This window comes from Hyperoodon ampullatus (assembly GCF_949752795.1).
Source record: "Hyperoodon ampullatus genome assembly, chromosome: 7".
NCBI classification, from domain to species: domain Eukaryota; kingdom Metazoa; phylum Chordata; class Mammalia; order Artiodactyla; family Ziphiidae; genus Hyperoodon; species Hyperoodon ampullatus.
Genome location: NC_136920.1, coordinates 109,827,411 through 109,846,106, shown reverse-complemented (window position 1 = coordinate 109,846,106; position 18,696 = coordinate 109,827,411). Strand labels below are relative to the sequence as shown.

Here is an 18,696-nt window from a genome sequence, read left to right as displayed (position 1 = left end):
GTAGATATTCCTTTGATGCTTCAGTATCCTAGAATTGTCTTAATGAATATTATTTATCCTTGTTTGCATAAGTGCTGACCGATCAGTAGAACATTCTCGTTAATAGTCTTTTGGGTGACCTTGCTGTTGCTGTATTTTGGACTGTATCGAAAAGCCTGTAGTAAAAACTATTTAGAAGCACTAGAAAATTATATTTTTTAATGTCATGTAGCAAAATTCAGAATATTCCGGCCAACTAATTATGTCATTTAAAAAAAACAGGACCACGTTATGTGGTACAAATAGGTGACAAAATTATCGACTACAATGAAGAATTTCGCCTTTTTTTGTCAACAAGAAACCCAAATCCCTTTATTCCACCGGATGCAGCTTCCATTGTTACTGAGGTTAACTTTACTACAACAAGAAGTGGATTACGAGGACAGGTATATATGGACAATCATTTGCCTTAGAAATCTTTAGTATCTTTGTATACTAATGGAATATTTTGAGTGGGAAGCTATTTTGTTAAACTGATTAGCATTTAAACTCATGATTTTGAAAATATGCTTGCAAATCAGTAACCCATTTGGGTTTATTTCATTTTCCATTAGTGTTAGAATTGTATATTTGTTGCTAATGTCAAATTGCTGCTTCTTCCAGTATAACTTTAATTTTACTGTCTACTTCTGTTATATTTGTTAGAATTTGAGAAATGGAGGATCATACATGTTAAGATTAGCAACTTTATTTTTTTTAACTGTGAAAACTGAAGTTTAAAAGTTAAAATTTCAGTTATTGTCTTATTCAGCTAGGTGAGGGTCTTTGATTCCAAATCCAACATTTTTTTTTTGACTAGAGCATTTGCATGTTTGAATTCACTTTATCTGTGTATGGCTTATTACAGTTTATAGTTATTACATGGATTGCAAAATGATTTTCATGTACATATTTTTTACTTATACACTCCCTTACTAATTTTTCCTCTTTAAGGATATCCTGTTGACTTTTTTAGTATCGTCCTGTTTTCTAGCATCTAACAATAGTGTATTTTTTCTCTTTTGATTTATATAATAGCATGTATATTTACCATGGTTTTTACTTTATTATAATTTTTAAAACTCTCCTATTAAAATATTTTTCTTGCCATATTAGATGACTCACTGCATATTTTTATGAACCATGTCTTTTGATTGGCTTGATGGTACTTCTCATAAATAAAACAATATACAGGTTACTCAGAGCTTGGCAGAATTGACAAAATTGCTTCTTCTATATAAAAGATCTCCACAGTAATTGCTGAAAAGGGCTATTTAGGTATTACTTTAACAAGAACTAAATGAACATGCTTATACAATAGATTTCAAATTAATATATTTTATGAAATGCTAATGTCATTTCCTATTTTAAAGTTTCAAACTGAAGAATTTGACATAGCAGTTTTCAACAGCTTTATTAAGATTCAGTTCATATATCGTACAATTCACCCCTTGAAAGTTTACAATTCAATGCTTTTTTAGTGGAATTTCTGAGTCTTATGGTAACTCTATGTTTACCATTTTGAGGAATAGACAAAGTTTTCCAAAGTAGCTGCACAATTTTACTTTCCTACCAATAATGTATGAGGGTTCCCCTTTCTCCACATTCTGGCCAACATTTATTATCATTTGTCTTTTTAATTATAGCCATCTTAGTGGATGTGATGTGGTATCTCGTGATTTTAATATAGTATTTTAAGTAAGGTAACTATTTCTTTTTGTGACTACTTACCATTAAAAATATTTGCTTCCATAGTTTTTATATATTTAATCTAATTTAAGAACTGAATATTACATGTTGATATGTTAAGTAATGCAATTTCTTATAGCTGTCCTATAATATTTAACATTTTATCAATTAGTTAACTATTCATTTGCCTCTTTTGTCAGAAATAATTGTGAAGGTGTCTCATATGTTTAACTAGAAAGAATGAAATGAAGTACATAGTAGTATCATTATACTTGTAATATTTGATCAAACATAAGGCCTGTTTGTGGGAAGTTTTCATTTTGGTTTGTTTTGTTTGAACTTTATTGCTAGAATAACCTTGGCTTTTTTTTAAAGCTTTTGGCATTAACTATTCAGCATGAGAAACCTGATTTAGAGGATCAGAAAACAAAACTATTACAACAGGAAGAAGATAAGAAAATACAGTTAGCTAAGCTTGAAGAATCTCTTTTAGAGGTAAAATTGAGCTATTCAGGATATTTTTCATATTACATTATTTTGATTATAATCAAATATTGTTTTTTTTTTTAAATTATAGTACCTTTAGCATGTTTTTGGTTGTATCAAAGACACATCAATATGTATCTTAAAGTCAAAATTCAAATAGAAAAAGGTAGATGTCTTGGAATATAAGACTTCTAGGAGTAATGTTTAAGACAAGCAATTTTTAACTAATATCATCTTTATACTGTATTATTCGTTAATATTTGATTTTATGCTCAGAAAAGCATTCAAAGGTAGCATGAAATTATGATTTGATCTGTAACTTTAAATAGTTTATATTTTTATTAGGTTGATAAAATTAATACATATACAATGTTTTGATGATATAGTATCATATAATGATTTACAGTATCTTTTGATACAGAAGGCTGTAAAATACTGAAATTCTTTTTAGAGAACATAAGTTCCTGAAAACATCATCAAATTAATGATAATTAACTTGGGCTTCTTTTAATTGATTATTTTAATATATATATAATAATGTTCATATGATTTTATTAATTTTTCTGCAGACACTTGCCACATCTCAAGGCAATATTTTGGAAAATAAGGATTTGATTGAATCTTTGAATCAGACAAAAGCAAGCAGTGCACTTATTCAGGAGTCACTTAAAGAATCTCACAAACTCCAAATTTCTCTTGATCAAGTAAATATTTCCTTCTTTGTGATATTATATTGTTTTCTTAAACTTTCATGTTAATATGATACAAATTTTAGTACCAGGACTTCAGGGGAATGATGATTGCAAAAAAAGAAAGCTATTCAAAAACACCAGATCCTTGGGTCTAATTCTTATTATAGAGAGGGCGATAGATGTTGAGGGTATCAAGGGTATGGAGTGCTCGTTATTGAGCCCTGCTGAGTACTACTGATTTCTGGCATGTTATCCAAAGTTCTAGAGCTATAAATTTGTACTGAAATTGAAAATAAGCGTGTTTAAAATGACTATTAGAGAGCATCTTTGCCATTCCTGGAACTTTTCTTAAGTTAAGGCAAGTTAAGTATATCAATAAAATAGTTAAAAGCTATTCTTTCCATCAAAGACATTTTTCTTCCCTACTTATCCTGGACCCCATGAATGTGTTGATCTGAACTCTTTTCTTAAAAATGGTTAAAATCCTTCTTGCTTTATTCTTTCGACATTTCCTAGAGCAAAATTTCAACCTTATATCAGTACAATGTATCTTTTTTTTTCCCTCCTACATTCGGTGACAGAGATTTGCTGAAGAAAATCAAACAATGAAGCAGATTAATGTTATTGTGAATTCCCAGACTCCAACCTGACCTGAACCCTTACTGACATCCTTTAATATTTCCCATTTCCCTCAATGACTTTTCCAAATGTTATTTTAGGTGTTTTTCAGCTGTTGCTCAAATTCTACACTTACATAGTATTACTTTCTTCACTTGAGAAAGAGCTCTGTTAAAATCAGAAGAAGAAAAAACTTATAGCCTGTTTCCAATCCAGTCATCCCACCTTCTCTACCATAGCTAAAATTGGCAGATGTCATAGCTGTCACTGTATACCAAAAGGCTTTTGCACTTTCTGTGCCTTCTCTTTCTGAACAGGCATCGCTGAGTCACACACATAATTTTACCAGTATCATATTTATAATCCTGGTGCTTTGATCAGAATGACATGGAGAACCTTCTCAGAGTTCAGTTCATAACCTCAAGGCCATTTAATCCTATGATCCTTTCATCTTTATCATCGTTTACCTTCAGTCAGAATGAAAGCCCCTGTGATTATTGGTTTGTTCTATGCTTATGTTGAACAATGCTAGGTGCTTTATTATCTTAATGTGGACACTCGTTACAGTCTTCTACTCTACCTCTACTTCCATCAGTGTTCTTGTTGGTACCAGTCCCACACACTAGATTCATTGTTCTAAGTTTTCTCCACTGCAGGGGTAGCCTGTAGTGCCATGCTGTCTTACATGACCTACGTGACCTCTGATCACAACTGTTTACCATTCCATTTAACCCTAATACAGGTGCTTACCTTTTTCCCCTAATACAAGTATTCTTGGTCTTCATTAAAACCAACCCATGTACTACTTCTAGCTCTGTAATCAGAGGGGAGGGGAAGTATTTAGAATACATTGCCTGCAGTTACATAAAAATACAAAACAAAAATGTAATGTTTTAGGATTAAAAGAAATATAAAAACTTAAAAATAGAAAAGCTGGATTATGCAGTTTCTTTATAAAATTCTGTGATTCATCTTTATTTGTTGTATGTATGTTGAAAGTAAGGCTGTGGCTAGATATGTGCATAGCAGTCTGTAGGTGGCAGTAAAGCATTAGAACTAAGGTGTCACCCTTCCCGCCCCCCACCCCCACCCCCCCCTTGTTCCACAGGAGCGAGATGCCTATCTCCCTCTGGCTGAGAGTGCCAGCAAGGTGTACTTCATTATCTCTGACTTGTCAAAAATTAATAACATGTACCGTTTTAGTTTGGCTGCATTTCTCCGACTTTTCCAGCGAGCTCTGCAAAACAAACAGGTATGCTGTTGGTTACCCCATAGCTGAGACTGAATGAGAGAGATCGCTTTACTAACTGCTTAATTTGTAATAATTTCATGAGAAAAGTTGCTTGGAATTATGTTTCAAAAGACCATATGTAACACTTTTAAACTATATTTAAAAGAAATTAGCTCCTTAGTTGCATCTTATGTTTTTAACAAACTGTCTCAATGTGGCAGTCCTCTTAATGGAAATGATTTATGTTCTGAGTATAAATTAATAAATGATTATCTTCTCAGATGATCATTAAAAAAACATGGATGATTCAGGAAGGTATAAATATAAGAAATTATCCACATAATCCCATTACCTGGGGAAAACAACATTTAAAATTTCTTTGTATACCCTTGTAGTTTGAGGCTATAATACGTACCCGATATTGTTCTAGAAAATGGGAATACAGGAATATACACTGTTTTATCAAGCTTGTATTCTAATGGAGGGAACAATATATTAAAGAATACACATAATTTTACCAAAAGGTATAATACTGTGCTTTAAAAATATATTGTACACAATTTTCATGTCAATAAATACAAACCTACACAATATTTTTGAGAGCTTGTGACGCTATACCCTACTTTATTTAGCTACCTCCTATAGGGTGTTATGGTTATCTCTGCTGAATATCTTATTACCCCCAAATTTAGCAGATTAAAACAATGTTTCTCTTATGCTCATTGATTCTTTCTTATGCTCATGGATTCTATGGGGAATTTTGTCAGGGCACTGCAGGGATGGCTTACCTCTGCTTCACAAGGTCTGGGGTCTTGGTTGTGAGGAATTGAGAGTGTAAGTGGTTTTGGGGAGGCTTCACTTTCATATCTGGTAATTGGGGTGGGTGGACTTGATGACTAGGACTGCTGACTGCAGCACCTCTCCGTGAAACTTGGCTTCCTCACAGCACAGAGTAATTGGATTCCTCATATTGCATACTGAGATACCAAACATGTATTTCAGTGAACAAGGCAGAAGCTGAATTGCCTTTTATGACCCAGCCTTGGGTCATTTCTGCTGTATTCTATGGGTTGAAGCAGTCAGAGCCTACACAGATTCAAGAAGGGGAAAGAGACTTTAACTCTTGATGGATGGAGGGTCAAAGAATTTGGGGGTTATGTTTAAAATAGCTATAGACACTTACAGGGTTTTTCCCCAGTGTTTTGTTTCTCCAATTATTTTCCTAGTTAAATTCCTAGACTTGGATAGCTGGGGCAAAAATGCACATTTGTAAGGCTTTAGACAAATATTGTCTAATTATCCTTTGGAAATATATGCTGTTGTTGTATTAAACTAATACTACAACAGGGGCCTTTTTAATCTACACCTTGAGCAAAAATGAATATTATATAACTTTTAATAATTATCCTGTTAGGTAATTGAAAAATATTTCACTATATTTGAAAGTCTTTGGTCACTTGTAAGATAAATATCAGTTGTAAGATAAATATCAGATTATTTGTGTTTTTTCTTTGGTGAATTATTATTTTTACATTCTATGGTATTAGTATTTTAAAATTTTACTTATAAGAGTTTCTTATATATTAAGGACACTAAACCTTTGTCATATGTTGTAAATATTTTGGGTTTATTAATTTGCTTTTTAACTTATTAAAAATATTTTTATGAAACCAAATTCATCAAGTTGTTTATAGTTTTTGTGTTCAGTATAATACTAAGTATTTTTTAGAATTATATTTTGAGTGAGAATAATTTGTTCTTTTAGATAGTTAGAAGTAAAATTTCATATCCTAGTAGGTTTACTTAAGTCTATCTTTCTGAGGAAAGATTATTATTCATTCAGTTAATATTTATCGCAGACTTACCATGTGGCAGGCATTTTTCTAGGTGCATGGGTGATAACATGGAGAATAAAACAGGAAAAAATCTTTGTCTTCATTGGCATGGACTACTTAATATTTTCATGAATGAGTTACTTCAGAAAATCTTTATTTGATTACAAATAATGATTAAAGTTTACTGATGTCTTTTCCACTAAAGTAAATCATTTGAAGTTGTTCTTACATTAGATTTGAAATAAAATAGCACCTAACGAAGAGCTTCTGCTGTGGGGGTAGGCTTTGTTAGTAAAATCTGTCATCTCAGTCCTGGGAGAAAAGATAAGCATTTCTCCCATGTATATATATAATGTCCTTTGGACAAAGATAAGGTTTCAAGATGCAGGAAAAGGGCTGAAGAATACATAATTGTGTTCTTTGTCCTTTGGTTAAAAAAAAATGAATTTTAGTATGTTAAATTTAATCAAACCATTTATAATATTGTGCTGGTAGAAGCAATTTTACAAAAAACAGTAATAGTGTAAAGTCTGTGAGAGTTGGTTCATGATATATTGATCATATTTCTAATTTTCTGTGTCACAGGTAAATCTAGAGAGTCATTTATACTTAACTTCTTTTGCATTAATAATTTTGTATAAATCACTTAGAAAGTACACAGTAATAAGTTCATTTAAAATTCATTCTTATCTTTTAGTAAAAAAATTTTGTTAAAATTCAATGACCCTATAAAATATAAGAACTGAGAAATAAGTTAGAAGGTCTAACTCAACTTAGGAAAAATACTGGTTATTTTGTGCTGTTTAGAAAAGCTTATAGCTCAATATTTCCTCAGTGACAATAGTTCTGTGATAATATGGCCATTGAATAACATTGACCTTTGCATGTGTGTGTACATGTATATGCACAGATGTGTTTAGGTGGGCATTTGAGTTCATTTGAAAAATATAATATGAAATACATAGAAATACATACATTGAAAATCTACTGGACCTTGTAGGTACTATATTCTGTCTCGCATTAGAGTGTCTTTTAGTGGATCTAAGCTTCAATTTCACATGTGATCTTTGTTAATAAATAGTAAAATTAAGAGAAGTGTTTGTGGTATGAACTGTGAATAATGAGCTCTCTTGGTTAGAACATGCTGCCAACAAGGCCAGAAACCTACGTTTGATGTATCTGAGTATCAAGTCACAATGTTTTCTGCTAAGTTCACACATTTTATTGCTCATCCTGTCATCCTGGGTGTACTTCTCTAAACTGTTAAAATTATTTTGCTAGGGTTTTTATTTTCTTGCCAATTATCATCACAAGGAAGCAATCAAATTTTGTCTAAATGTTATACCAGAATTGAACTCTGCAAGGCATGTATTCTCCAATTGCACCCAGAATGAAGTGAAGCTTACACTCATATCACACTAAGGGAAAAGGCCAGCCTTTACAACATCCCCTCCACTATTCCTACCCCAAGCCATTTTTCATTAATCAAATAAAATAGCCATTAATGATATTTTTTCAAATCATAGCAATCATGTACAATGGAGGTACAAAAGCAGATAAAAAACTAAAACTATGCATGAATTTTTACACCATGTATTTCAAATTCAAGCTGGAGGGCATGGCTTAAGATTGTTTAGGTTCCTATACTGGGGATGAGAAAATTCTTTATAGTATGGTTCTGGTCATACTGTTTTGGGGCTGGATTGGTAATTATAATACAAGTAATTAAATGGCTTTAACCCAGATTGATGTAGTATTTTTAATGCCAGTAGTAATCACAGTGGTATGGTCAAATTCAATTCATATGATATTACTGGTTATTGATTATAATTTTCATTTATTGAAAGCTTTAACTCTATACATTAAAAAATACATCAATTTTTTTATTATATTAATGTAGAAGTTTAATGCACTTATTCGTCTAGTCCCTTGAGTCTGATTGCTGAAGATAATTGTTCCAGAATCAGTTTTGAGTCTGGAGGAAAAATTTATAAGCATGATTAAACTGTGGGGTACCTTTTAAAGGTTCATGAATTTCCTAATGGTTTTTCAATTTTCAAATTGTAATCTACAGGATTCTGAAAATACAGAGCAGAGGATTCAGTCTCTTATCAACTCATTAAAACATATGGTATATGAATATATATGCCGTTGTCTATTTAAGGTAAGAAACATTGTGTTTTTCACTTATAAAATATTACCCGAACCTTGATTTAATACAGTATTAGGTTAAATTATATTAAATTATACATAACCCTTTACCTACTAGAAAGATATTAAAATTGACATTTCTGATATTTTCCCAGAATAAAACTCATTACTAACCAGAATATCTTACAGCACTTGGGATGTCGTAGGGAGAAAAGTGACAAGAAGGGAGAGCAAACTCTGGGTTAGCTGACTTAGCCCTGAACATGTCAGTAGCCACTGAAAGAAGGAACGAGGATGGATTATGTTGGTCATTTTCTAGCCGATGTTTCTCAACCTCAGTACCAGTGACATTTTGTTCCACATAGTTATTTGTTGTGGGGGGCTGTTTTGTGCATTTTAGGATATTTAGTGTCACCTCTGGCCTCTACCTTCTGGTGCCATTAGCCCTCCATTTCCCCGCTGTGACAATCAAAATCATCTCTTGACACTGCTGGATGTCCCCTGGGTTGGGGAACAAAATAATTGTCTATTCTTCGCATTACGAAGTAAACTAACACCTGATCCTGAGTTATGAAAGAAATTTGTCATAGGTCTTCAAATTATAGGGGACCCAGAGGAATATACAGTGAAACATATTTTAGAAATTTCTTAATATTATAGAAAACACAGAGGGTTTTCATTTAGGACTTTTTTTTTAAATGTCAGTCCTTGGGTATAGCTTGAGATATGTTTAAAAAGCACTTTGTAAGGCAGTTAACTAAGTGAGAGGAATAGAATTATTATGGTCCAATTATATAGGCTTCTTAGAAAATCTTGAAAAAGATATACTTAATATTGTTACTATAGAATAAGATAGTAATTTTTATGATTAGAGTGATTTTGTTGAAGATCTTTACTTCAGACAGAGAATAAACCCTTCAAAGTACCTTTCAGCACTTTGACAAGGGGTGTTATTGGAAATTCAAAGAATTACAGTTGAGCATTTCTGCAGAATTCCTTCTTTACTGAAAACTATGGATATATATTTTTCTTTTATAGGTCTTATAGTTTACTATAATTCTGAAAATCAGCTGTTTGGCCTTCAATTTTAACTTGTGTAAAATGAGGAATTGTAAGCAAATAATTGTCAGTAGTTATGATCCTAGATATAAGGATGATACATCAGTAGTTTCATCCGTTATAGATTCATGTTATCTTTAAACATTTTTATAATGTGTTGTCTCATATAAAACTTTGTAAAATTTGATTACCCAAAATTTTAAAATATTTTCAGAAAATGTTTCAAATTTTATGAGCTCTATAGAAAAAAACTTTAGACATTCATTTCATCCTCTCCTCTAACTATTAGTCCTTCATTAGAGTAAACCAGTTCAAGGTTTGATATGTTCCTTATAGTCTATTTCTTCTCTCTTCATATTCATATGTACAAATATATAGATATAGTTTTAAAATTTTTCCTTACATTATATTTTCTTCTGTAACAAGTCTTTCGTGGCAGTAGGTCCTGAAGATCTTTACATAAGTATAAATGTTAACCTTGTTATTTTGAGTGGTTGTGTGGCATTCCATAATATAATTATATGCTAGTACTCTACTGGTGGATATTAGATTATTTCTATATTGTTTGTTGTTATGAATGACTGCAGTTCAGTGAACATCCTGTTCAGTTCCTTCACCTTTATGTACATGTACGAGTAAGTAAGCTGTGGCTTTCTTTTCTAGGAGTTTTATGCTTTCAAGTCTTGCATTCACGTCTTTTTTTCCCCTCTTTTTAATGGAAGTATAATTAATTTACAATATTATATTAGTTTCAGGTGCACAGCATAATGATTTGATATTTTTATACATTACATGATAAGTCTAATAACCATCTGTCACCATACAAAGTTATTACAATATTATTGACTATATTCCCTATGCTGTACATTACACCGCCATAACCTATTTTATAGCTGGAAGTTTGTACCTCTTAATCTTCCTCATCAATTTCACTCATCTCCCAACTCCCTCCCCTCAGGCAACCAGCAGTTTGTTCTCTGTATCTATGAATCTGCTTCTGTTTTGTTATGCTTGTTTTTTAGATTCTACATAAAAGTAAAATCATATGGGGTATTTGTCTTTCTCTGTCTAACTTATTTCACTTAGCATAATACTCTCTAGGTCCGTCCATGTTGTCACAAATGGCAAGATTTCATTATTTTTTTATGGGCAAGTAATATTGCATTGTGTATATATATATATATATATACACACACACACACCACGTCTTCTTTATCCATTCATCTTTGGATGGACACTTAGGATGCTTCCATATCTTGGCTATTGTAAATAATGCTGCAGTGAACATAGGGGAGCATATATCTTTTCAAATTAGTGCTTTTGTTCATTTCTTTTGAAAAATACCCCAAAAGTGCAATTGCTAGATCATATGGCAGTTCTATTTTTAAGTTTTTTGAGGAACCTGCATACTGTTTTACATACTGGCTGTACTAATTTACAATCCCACCAACAGTGCACAAGGGTTCCCTTTTCTCCACATCCTTGTTAACCCTTGTTATTTGTTGTCTTTTTGATTATAGCCATTCTAGACAGATGTGAGGTGATATCTCTTTGCAGTTTTAATTTGCATTTCCTTGATGATTAGTGATGTTTAGCATCCTTTCATGTGTCTGTTGGTCATTTGTTTGTCTTCTTTGGAAAAATGTCTATTCACGTGATTTGTCCATTTTTAAATAACAATTTACAGTTGTTATGTCTGCTCGTCGGATTGATCCCTTTATCATTATGTAATGTCTTTTTATGTCTCCTGTTACAGTCTTTATTTTAAAGTCTGTTAAATTCTGTTTTAAAGAAACTCTAAAAGAAAGCTCAGCTTTCTTTTCATTTTCATTTTCATGGAGTTGATTTTTCCATCCGCTCACTTTAGTCTGTGTTTGTCTTTAGTTCTTAAGTGAGTCTCTTATAGGCAGCACATATATGACTCTTGATTTTTTATTCATTCAGCCACTCTGTATCTTTTGATTGGAGCATTTAGTCTATTTACATTTAAAGTAATTATTGATAGGTATGTACTTATTGCCATTTTATTAATTGTTTTCTGGTTATTTTTATAGTTCATTTTTGTTTCTGTCATCTTATTTTGCCCTCTTCCCTTGTGATTTGATGACTATTTAATTTTATGTTTGGATTCCTTTTTTTTGTATGTATCTCTTATAGATTTTTAGTTTGTGGTTACCATGAGATTCATATATAATAACCTATTTGTGTGTGTGTGTGTGTGTGTTAGTTTAAGGTTTAAGTTGATGCTCTCTTAAGTTTGAATGCATGCTAACAATCCTGTGTTTTTACTCACCTTCCCCCAATGTGTACTATTTTTGACATCATATTTTATATCTTTTTGTTTTGTGTACCCTGCAACGTTTCTGCTGAAAAGTCAGCTCCTTGTCTAATGAAAGTTCCCTTGTGTATAACTAATTGCTTTTCTCTTGCTGCTTTTAAGATTCTTTCTTTATCTTTAATTTTTTACCACTTTTTAATAATGTGTCTTTGTTTAGACCTCTTTGGTTTCATCTTGTTTGGGACTCTCTGTGATTTCTGGACTTGGATGTCTTTTTCCTTTTCAGGTTAGGGACATTATCAACTATTATTTCTTCAAATAAGTTCTTTGCCCCTTTCTCTCTCTCTTCTCCTTGTGGGACCCCTATAAAGTGGATGTTAGTATGCTTGATGTTGTCCTTGAGGTCTTTTAAACTGTTCTAAAATTTTTAAATTCCTTTTTTTCTTTTCTTTCTCTTCAGCTTGGGTGATTTCCACTACTCTGTCTTCCAGTTTACTGATTCATTTCTTTTTATTATTTAATCTGTTTTGATTCCTTTCTAGTATATTTTTTATGTCAGTTCTTGTATTCTTCAGCTCTGTTTAGTTCATCTTTATATTTTTTCACGCTTTGTTAACCTTTTCTCTGTGTCCATCCATTCTTCTCCTGAGTTTGTCGAGCATCTTCATGATCGTTAACTTGAACACTCTATTGGGTAGATTGTTTATCTCCACTTTACTTAGTTCTTCTTCTGGGACTTTGTCTTTTTCCTTTGTTTCAAACATACTCCTCTGTCTCCTCATTTTTCTGAATTCTCTGTTTTTATTTCTATGAACTCTGTAAGTCAAGTGTGTTTTCCAATCTTGGAGAATGGTTTATGTGGGAGATGTCTTATGGAGCTTAGCAGCATACCCCCTTCTGCTTACCAGCGCTATATGCTCTAAGGTTTCCCCCTATGTGGGCTGCGTGGATCCTTCTATTACGGCGGGGCCAACTACTGTGGTCATACTAGTCAGCGGCACTGGTCCCTGTTCTAGGTGGCTGCCAGGCCCTACCTCATGTATTGACTGCCAGGCCCTGGTGTGTGGGGCCGGGTCCCAGCATGGCTGGTCACATGGCCTGAGGATCCTGGGGCTGGTGCTGGCCTGCTGATGGGCAGGACCAGGTTCTGGGCTGGTTGGCTGCAGGTCCTGGGGAGGCTGGAGCTCATGCCAGCCCACTGGTGGGAGGGGCTGGGGCTGCAGGGCTTGGGGGCTGGGGAGGCTGGGGTTGGTATTGGCCTGCTGGTGTGCAGAGCTGGTTCCTGGATTGGCTGGCTGTGAGTCTGGGGTTTCTGGCTCTGGTGCTGGCCCACTGATGGGTGGGTAAGCCCCTGACATTAGTAGGCTGGAGGGAGGACTCCAAAATGGTGCTGCTAGACCAGTGTCCTGTTGGTTGAACCTTATCATTCAACCCTACCCTAACTCTTGGTTGTCACTTAAACCTTTGTGACTATTCAAGCAGCCTATTATATACTTATTAGCTCCCTGTAGCTTGAGGGTGTCTCATGACCTGTCAGCGTCGTATGGAGGGAGATATCAGTCAGCAATAGATTCAGGATGCTTTGAAGCCAGATGCTCAGGGATCAACTTTTAAAGTATGAAAATATATACAGTCCTATGAGACTGCAAGCATAAGCCTCACTGGCCATTTGAGCCAGGTGATCTGGTGGTGTCTCCTGATTGGCAGTTGCATAAACGGAGGTTCTAGATACATGTATAAGCTCTTTTCTAGGAGATACTGGCAAGCTATAGTAAGGCAGAAGGAGAGGGCAAAGATGGCATTCACTGACCTATGATCCCTGAGAGGAGTTCTATAGGCCCCTAGGTGTGTGCCAAACCTGAAGCCTGCCTCTCAGGCCAAAACTCCAGTACAAGCAAATAGGCTTCTTTCACAGAAAGATGGGGGTGTGTCATTATGTTGTCTGTGCAGAACCTTGGAGATAGTAGCCTGCCAAGAACTGTCTCTCCAATTGTTACAGTCCCATGGGACCCAGGAATGCAAGCTCCCTTGGCCTCCAGAGCCATATGATCAAGGGATGGCCCCTTGGCTGTAGCTACAAAAATCAGGGCTCCAAAAGTATATAAAGCTCACTTCTGAGAGATACTGGTGCCCTGGAGCATGGCAGAGAGAGAGTGAGAACATGTTGCCTGCTGGCTGTAGGGAGGCAGAGGGGGAACATAAAGATGGTGCCCACCAGAAAAAGAAAAAAAAAATAAGAAAGGTGGCACCCACTGGCTAGAGCAAGGCTGAGGGAGAGTACAAATATGGTGCCTGATGTGTGGAGTGAGGCAGAGCATGTGCGGATAGATGGCATCCACCAGAAAAGGAAAAAGCAATGATGGCACCTGTTGGCTAGTAGACAGAGGGTGCAAAGATGGTGCCCGCTAGCCTATGTACCCAGAGAGTGTTCCAACAAGTTCTTAGACGTGTGTATTAGATTAGATGCCTGCCTCTCAGGCCAATGCTTTAATCTACCCAAGTGAAGCTCTTTCACTTAAAGTCTGAGCTCCATCGGCTACCCTGGGGCAGGTGAGTCCCAGCATAGGAGCCCTTTTTGAGATGTTTTTCAGAAAAGTACAGTCTTGTGGATATCGTTGTTGTGAGCCCAGTTGATTTGCAAAGATAGATATTTTGGGAGCTTGTTACTCAGGTGCAGGTCTTTAAAGTTGGGGTGCCTAGTATGGGGTCAAACCCTTCATTCCTCAAGAAGAGGTCTGGGTTTTGAGTTTCCTCTTAACTTTGGGTCACTGTTCCAGGGGTGGGTTTTATGGCAAGACTGTATCCCAGCCTCTCCCACCCACTTTGATGTGATTTTCTTCTCTTTTGCCCAGTGTGTGGTAATTGTTCAGCCAGATTGTAGGTATTTCTCAGAGGAAATTGTTCCTTATTTAGCTGCAGACTTGGTGTGTCTATAGGAGGAAGTGAGTTCAGGATCTTCCTGTGTCACTGTCTTGAACCAGAACTCTAGATTTCTTAATGGAAGTATAGTAGCTGGTCCAAGGATATAAACTTTTGAAAATTTTTTTGGCATTATCAAATTGCCTTCTAAAAAGGTTTTATTACCAGTTATTTTTCCTACTCACAGAGTAATTAAGGTATCTTCTTTGCATCCTTGTCAACTCTGGATTTTATCACTGTTTTTAATTTTGTAGTTTATAAATATCTTATTTTTCTTTCTTCTATTTACTTTTATTAAGGTTGTTTATTTTTACCTTCCCCCTTCCTTGCCATATTTGTCTATTTGTCATATTTGTCTATTTTCTTTGCATTTTAAAGAATGTTTTGCTTTTAGAATAAGTCTATGTTAATGTTTTAATATTTTCTTTTTTAATCATTGATTTATTTTTTGATCTCTATATTACTTAATTTGCATGGTTCGTTTTTTATCTTAAACTGGAACTCCCTACCCAATAAATAATTGCCCATCCCTCATCCCCCCATCCGCTGGTAACCACCATTCTGATTTCTGTCTCTATGAATCTGACTACTCTTGGTACCTCATATAAGTGGAGTCATATAAGTGTTTGTCCTCTGCTTATTCGCTTAGCATAATGTTTTCAAAGTTCATGTGTGTTGTCAGTGTGCGTTTTAAAATGCCCATTCTGTCCCCCTTCCTCACTGAGCCTCTTTGCCCCCCTCCCCCCCCCCAAGTTCAGGAATCCACAGTGCTCTCTTAGGAGTTGGCCCTTGTGTCTCTCCTCTCTCTTCATTCCTGTGCAGAAGGGCTTTTCCTAGAGACTCTGCCATCCTCATTCGCTTAGTGATTCATCTCGGAGCCAGAGCCAAATGAAATGGAATTTCATTCCCAGCAAGGCTGGGCCTAAAGTTTGTGCTCATCAACTTGCTTTACAGTAATCTATATACTTTGAATTTTTGTGCTCTGCCAACTCTGTTTCTCCCGCCTATGCCAGAAACATTGCTCCAGTGGGCCAAGGGGCCCAAGCCTGAGGGGCGGCCCCAGGATGTTCTGTGCCTGTGTGGTGGTTGGAGTGGTGACAGCAAGGGGGTACAGTTTAAACATGGAATTTCATTTTTATTACTTGATTGCTGCTGCTGCTGTCACCAAGGGAGTAAGGGGGCTCCTGGTACAGCTGCTTCTGACTGCAGTTCATGCTTTACTATCTACCCCTAGGAGGGAGTTTGAAATGGTAAAAGGGCAGTGGAGGAGGTAGAGAGCGACAGCACCTGTACCACCCTGCCACCAGACTTATCAAGTCTGAATGTAGCTTTAATCTTTTTTTATTTTCTACTGAATATATTATATGTTCTTATTTTATTTTCAGTGATACATTATACTTACTGATGAGATTTAAATCCTTTTGTCATATTTTAATAATGTAATTAGAGAAGGATATGATAAGCATTTCAGTACCAAGATGATTTAATATACAGTATCAGTGAAGTTTGGCAAGCGTTACTTCTTTTTTGCAGAAAATTTTGAAAATATAATAAAGTAAATGTTTAAAATGACTGATAATCCCAGAGGGTTACTTCTTTTATGTCACTTTACCTTTTAAAAGTATATTTAAGTTAGGCTAATGCCAGCACTTTGCTGCACTAGGAGAGGGGCTGTAGGCTTACCATCCCAACATTTTAGTACGCAACTGGAATTTTTCATTGCCTATCTTGAGTAATACTTTTCTATTGTGAACAGTTGAAATTATTTTTTTTAAATGCTATAGTTTATAATTCTTAAGACATTATTTTTAACATCTTTAGTGAAGTATAATTGTTTTACAATGGTATGTTAGTTTCTGATTTATAAGAAAATGAATCAGCTATACATATACATATATCCCCATATCTCCTCCCTCTTGCATCTCCCTCCCACCCTCCCTATCCCCCACCCAGGTGGTCACAAAGCACTGAGCTGATCTCCCTGTGCTATGCAGCTGCTTCCCACTACCTATCTATTTCACATCTGGTAGTATATATAAGTCCATGCCACTCTCTCACTTCATCCCAGCTTACGCTTCCCCTTGCGCGGGTCCTTAAGTTCATTCTCTATGCCTGCATCTTTATTCCTGTCCTGCCCCTAGGTTCTTCAGAACCATTTCTTTCTTTTTTTTTAGATTCTGTATATATGTGTTAGCATACGGTATTTGTTTTTCTCTGACTTACTGCACTCTATATGACAAACACTAGGTCCATCCATCTCACTACAAGAAACTCAATTTCGTTTCTTTTTATGGCTGAGTAATATTCCATTGTCTATATGTGCCACATCTTCATTATCCATTCATCTGTCTATGGACACTTAGGCTTAGGTTTCCATCTCCTGGCTATTGTAAATCGAGCTGCAATGAACATTGTGGTACATGACTCTTTTTGAATTATGGTTGTCTTAGGGTATAAGCCCAGTAATGGGATTGCTGGTTTGTATGGTAGTTCTATTTTTAGTATTTTAAGGAACCTCCGTACTGTTCTCCATAGTGGCTTTATCAATTTACATTCCCACCAACAGTGCAAGAAGCTTCTCTTTTCTCCACATCCTCTCCAGCATTTATTGTTTGTAGATTTTTTGATGATGGCCATTCTGACCGGTGTGAGGTGATACCTCATTGTAGTTTTGATTTGCATTTCTCTAATGATTATTGATGTTGAGCATTCTTTCATGTGTTTGTTGGCAATCTTTATATCTTCTCTGGAGAAATGTCTATTTAGGTCTTCTGACCATTTTTGGATTGGTTGGGTTTTTTTTTTTTTATATATTAAGCTGCATGAGCTGCTTGTAAATTTTGGAGGTTAATCCTTTGTCAGTTGCTTCATTTGCAAATATTTTCTCCCATTCTGAGGTTTGTCTTTTCATCTTGTGTATGGTTTCCTTTGCTGTACAAAAGCTTTTAAGGCTCATTAGGTCCCATTTCTTTATTTTTCTTTTTATTTCCATTTCTCTAGGAGGTGGGTCATAAAGGATTTTGCTGTGATTTATGTCATAGAGTGTTCTGCCTATGGTTTCCTCTAAGAGTTTTATAGTGTCTGGCCTTATATTTAGGTCTCTAATCCGTTTTGAGTTTATTTTTGTGTATGGTGTTAGGGAGTGTTCTAATTTCATTCTTTTATATGTAGCTGTCCAGTTTTCCTAGCACCGTATTTTGAAGAGGCTGCCTTTTCTCCATTGTACATTCTTGCCTCCTTTATCAAAATAAGGTGACTATATGTGCGTGGGTTTATCTCTGGGCTTTCTAACCTGTTCCATTGATCTATATTTCTGTTTTTGTGCCAGTACCATACTGTCTTCATTACTGTGGCTTTGTAGTTTAGTCTGAAGACCAGGAGCCTGATTCCTGCAGCTCAGTTTTTCTTTCTCAAGATTGCTTCAGCTATTCGGGGTCTTTTGTGTTTCCATACAAATTGTGAAAATTTTTGTTCTAGTTCTGTGAAAAATGCCAGTGGTAGTTTGATAGGGATTGCATTGAATCTGTAGATTGCTTTGGGTAGTAGAGTCATTTTCACAATATTGATTCTTCCAATCCAAGAACATGTTAGATCACTCCATCTGTTTGTATCATCTTTAATTTCTTTCATCAGTGTCTTAAAGTTTTCTGCATACAGGTCTTTTGTCTCGTTAGGTAGGTTTATTCCTAGCTATTTTGTTCTTTTTGTTGCAATGGTAAA

The 18,696-nt window shown here is 35.1% G+C and overlaps 1 protein-coding gene across 2 annotated transcripts in view; it reads left to right on the top strand.

Moving 5' to 3' along the window:
- The window catches only part of DYNC2H1 (dynein cytoplasmic 2 heavy chain 1), a gene marked incomplete at both ends in the record, with an annotated part of 362,190 nt that overhangs the window by 171,131 nt on the left and 172,363 nt on the right, over window positions 1-18,696 (top strand). For both annotated transcript variants that reach the window (XM_079708170.1, XM_079708169.1), the window contains 5 exons: window positions 262-425; window positions 2,083-2,202; window positions 2,763-2,897; window positions 4,612-4,755; window positions 8,644-8,733. In XM_079708170.1, coding sequence (XP_079564296.1) covers window positions 262-425; window positions 2,083-2,202; window positions 2,763-2,897; window positions 4,612-4,755; window positions 8,644-8,733 — 653 coding nt within the window. The remainder of the gene's footprint in view (window positions 1-261; window positions 426-2,082; window positions 2,203-2,762; window positions 2,898-4,611; window positions 4,756-8,643; window positions 8,734-18,696) is intronic.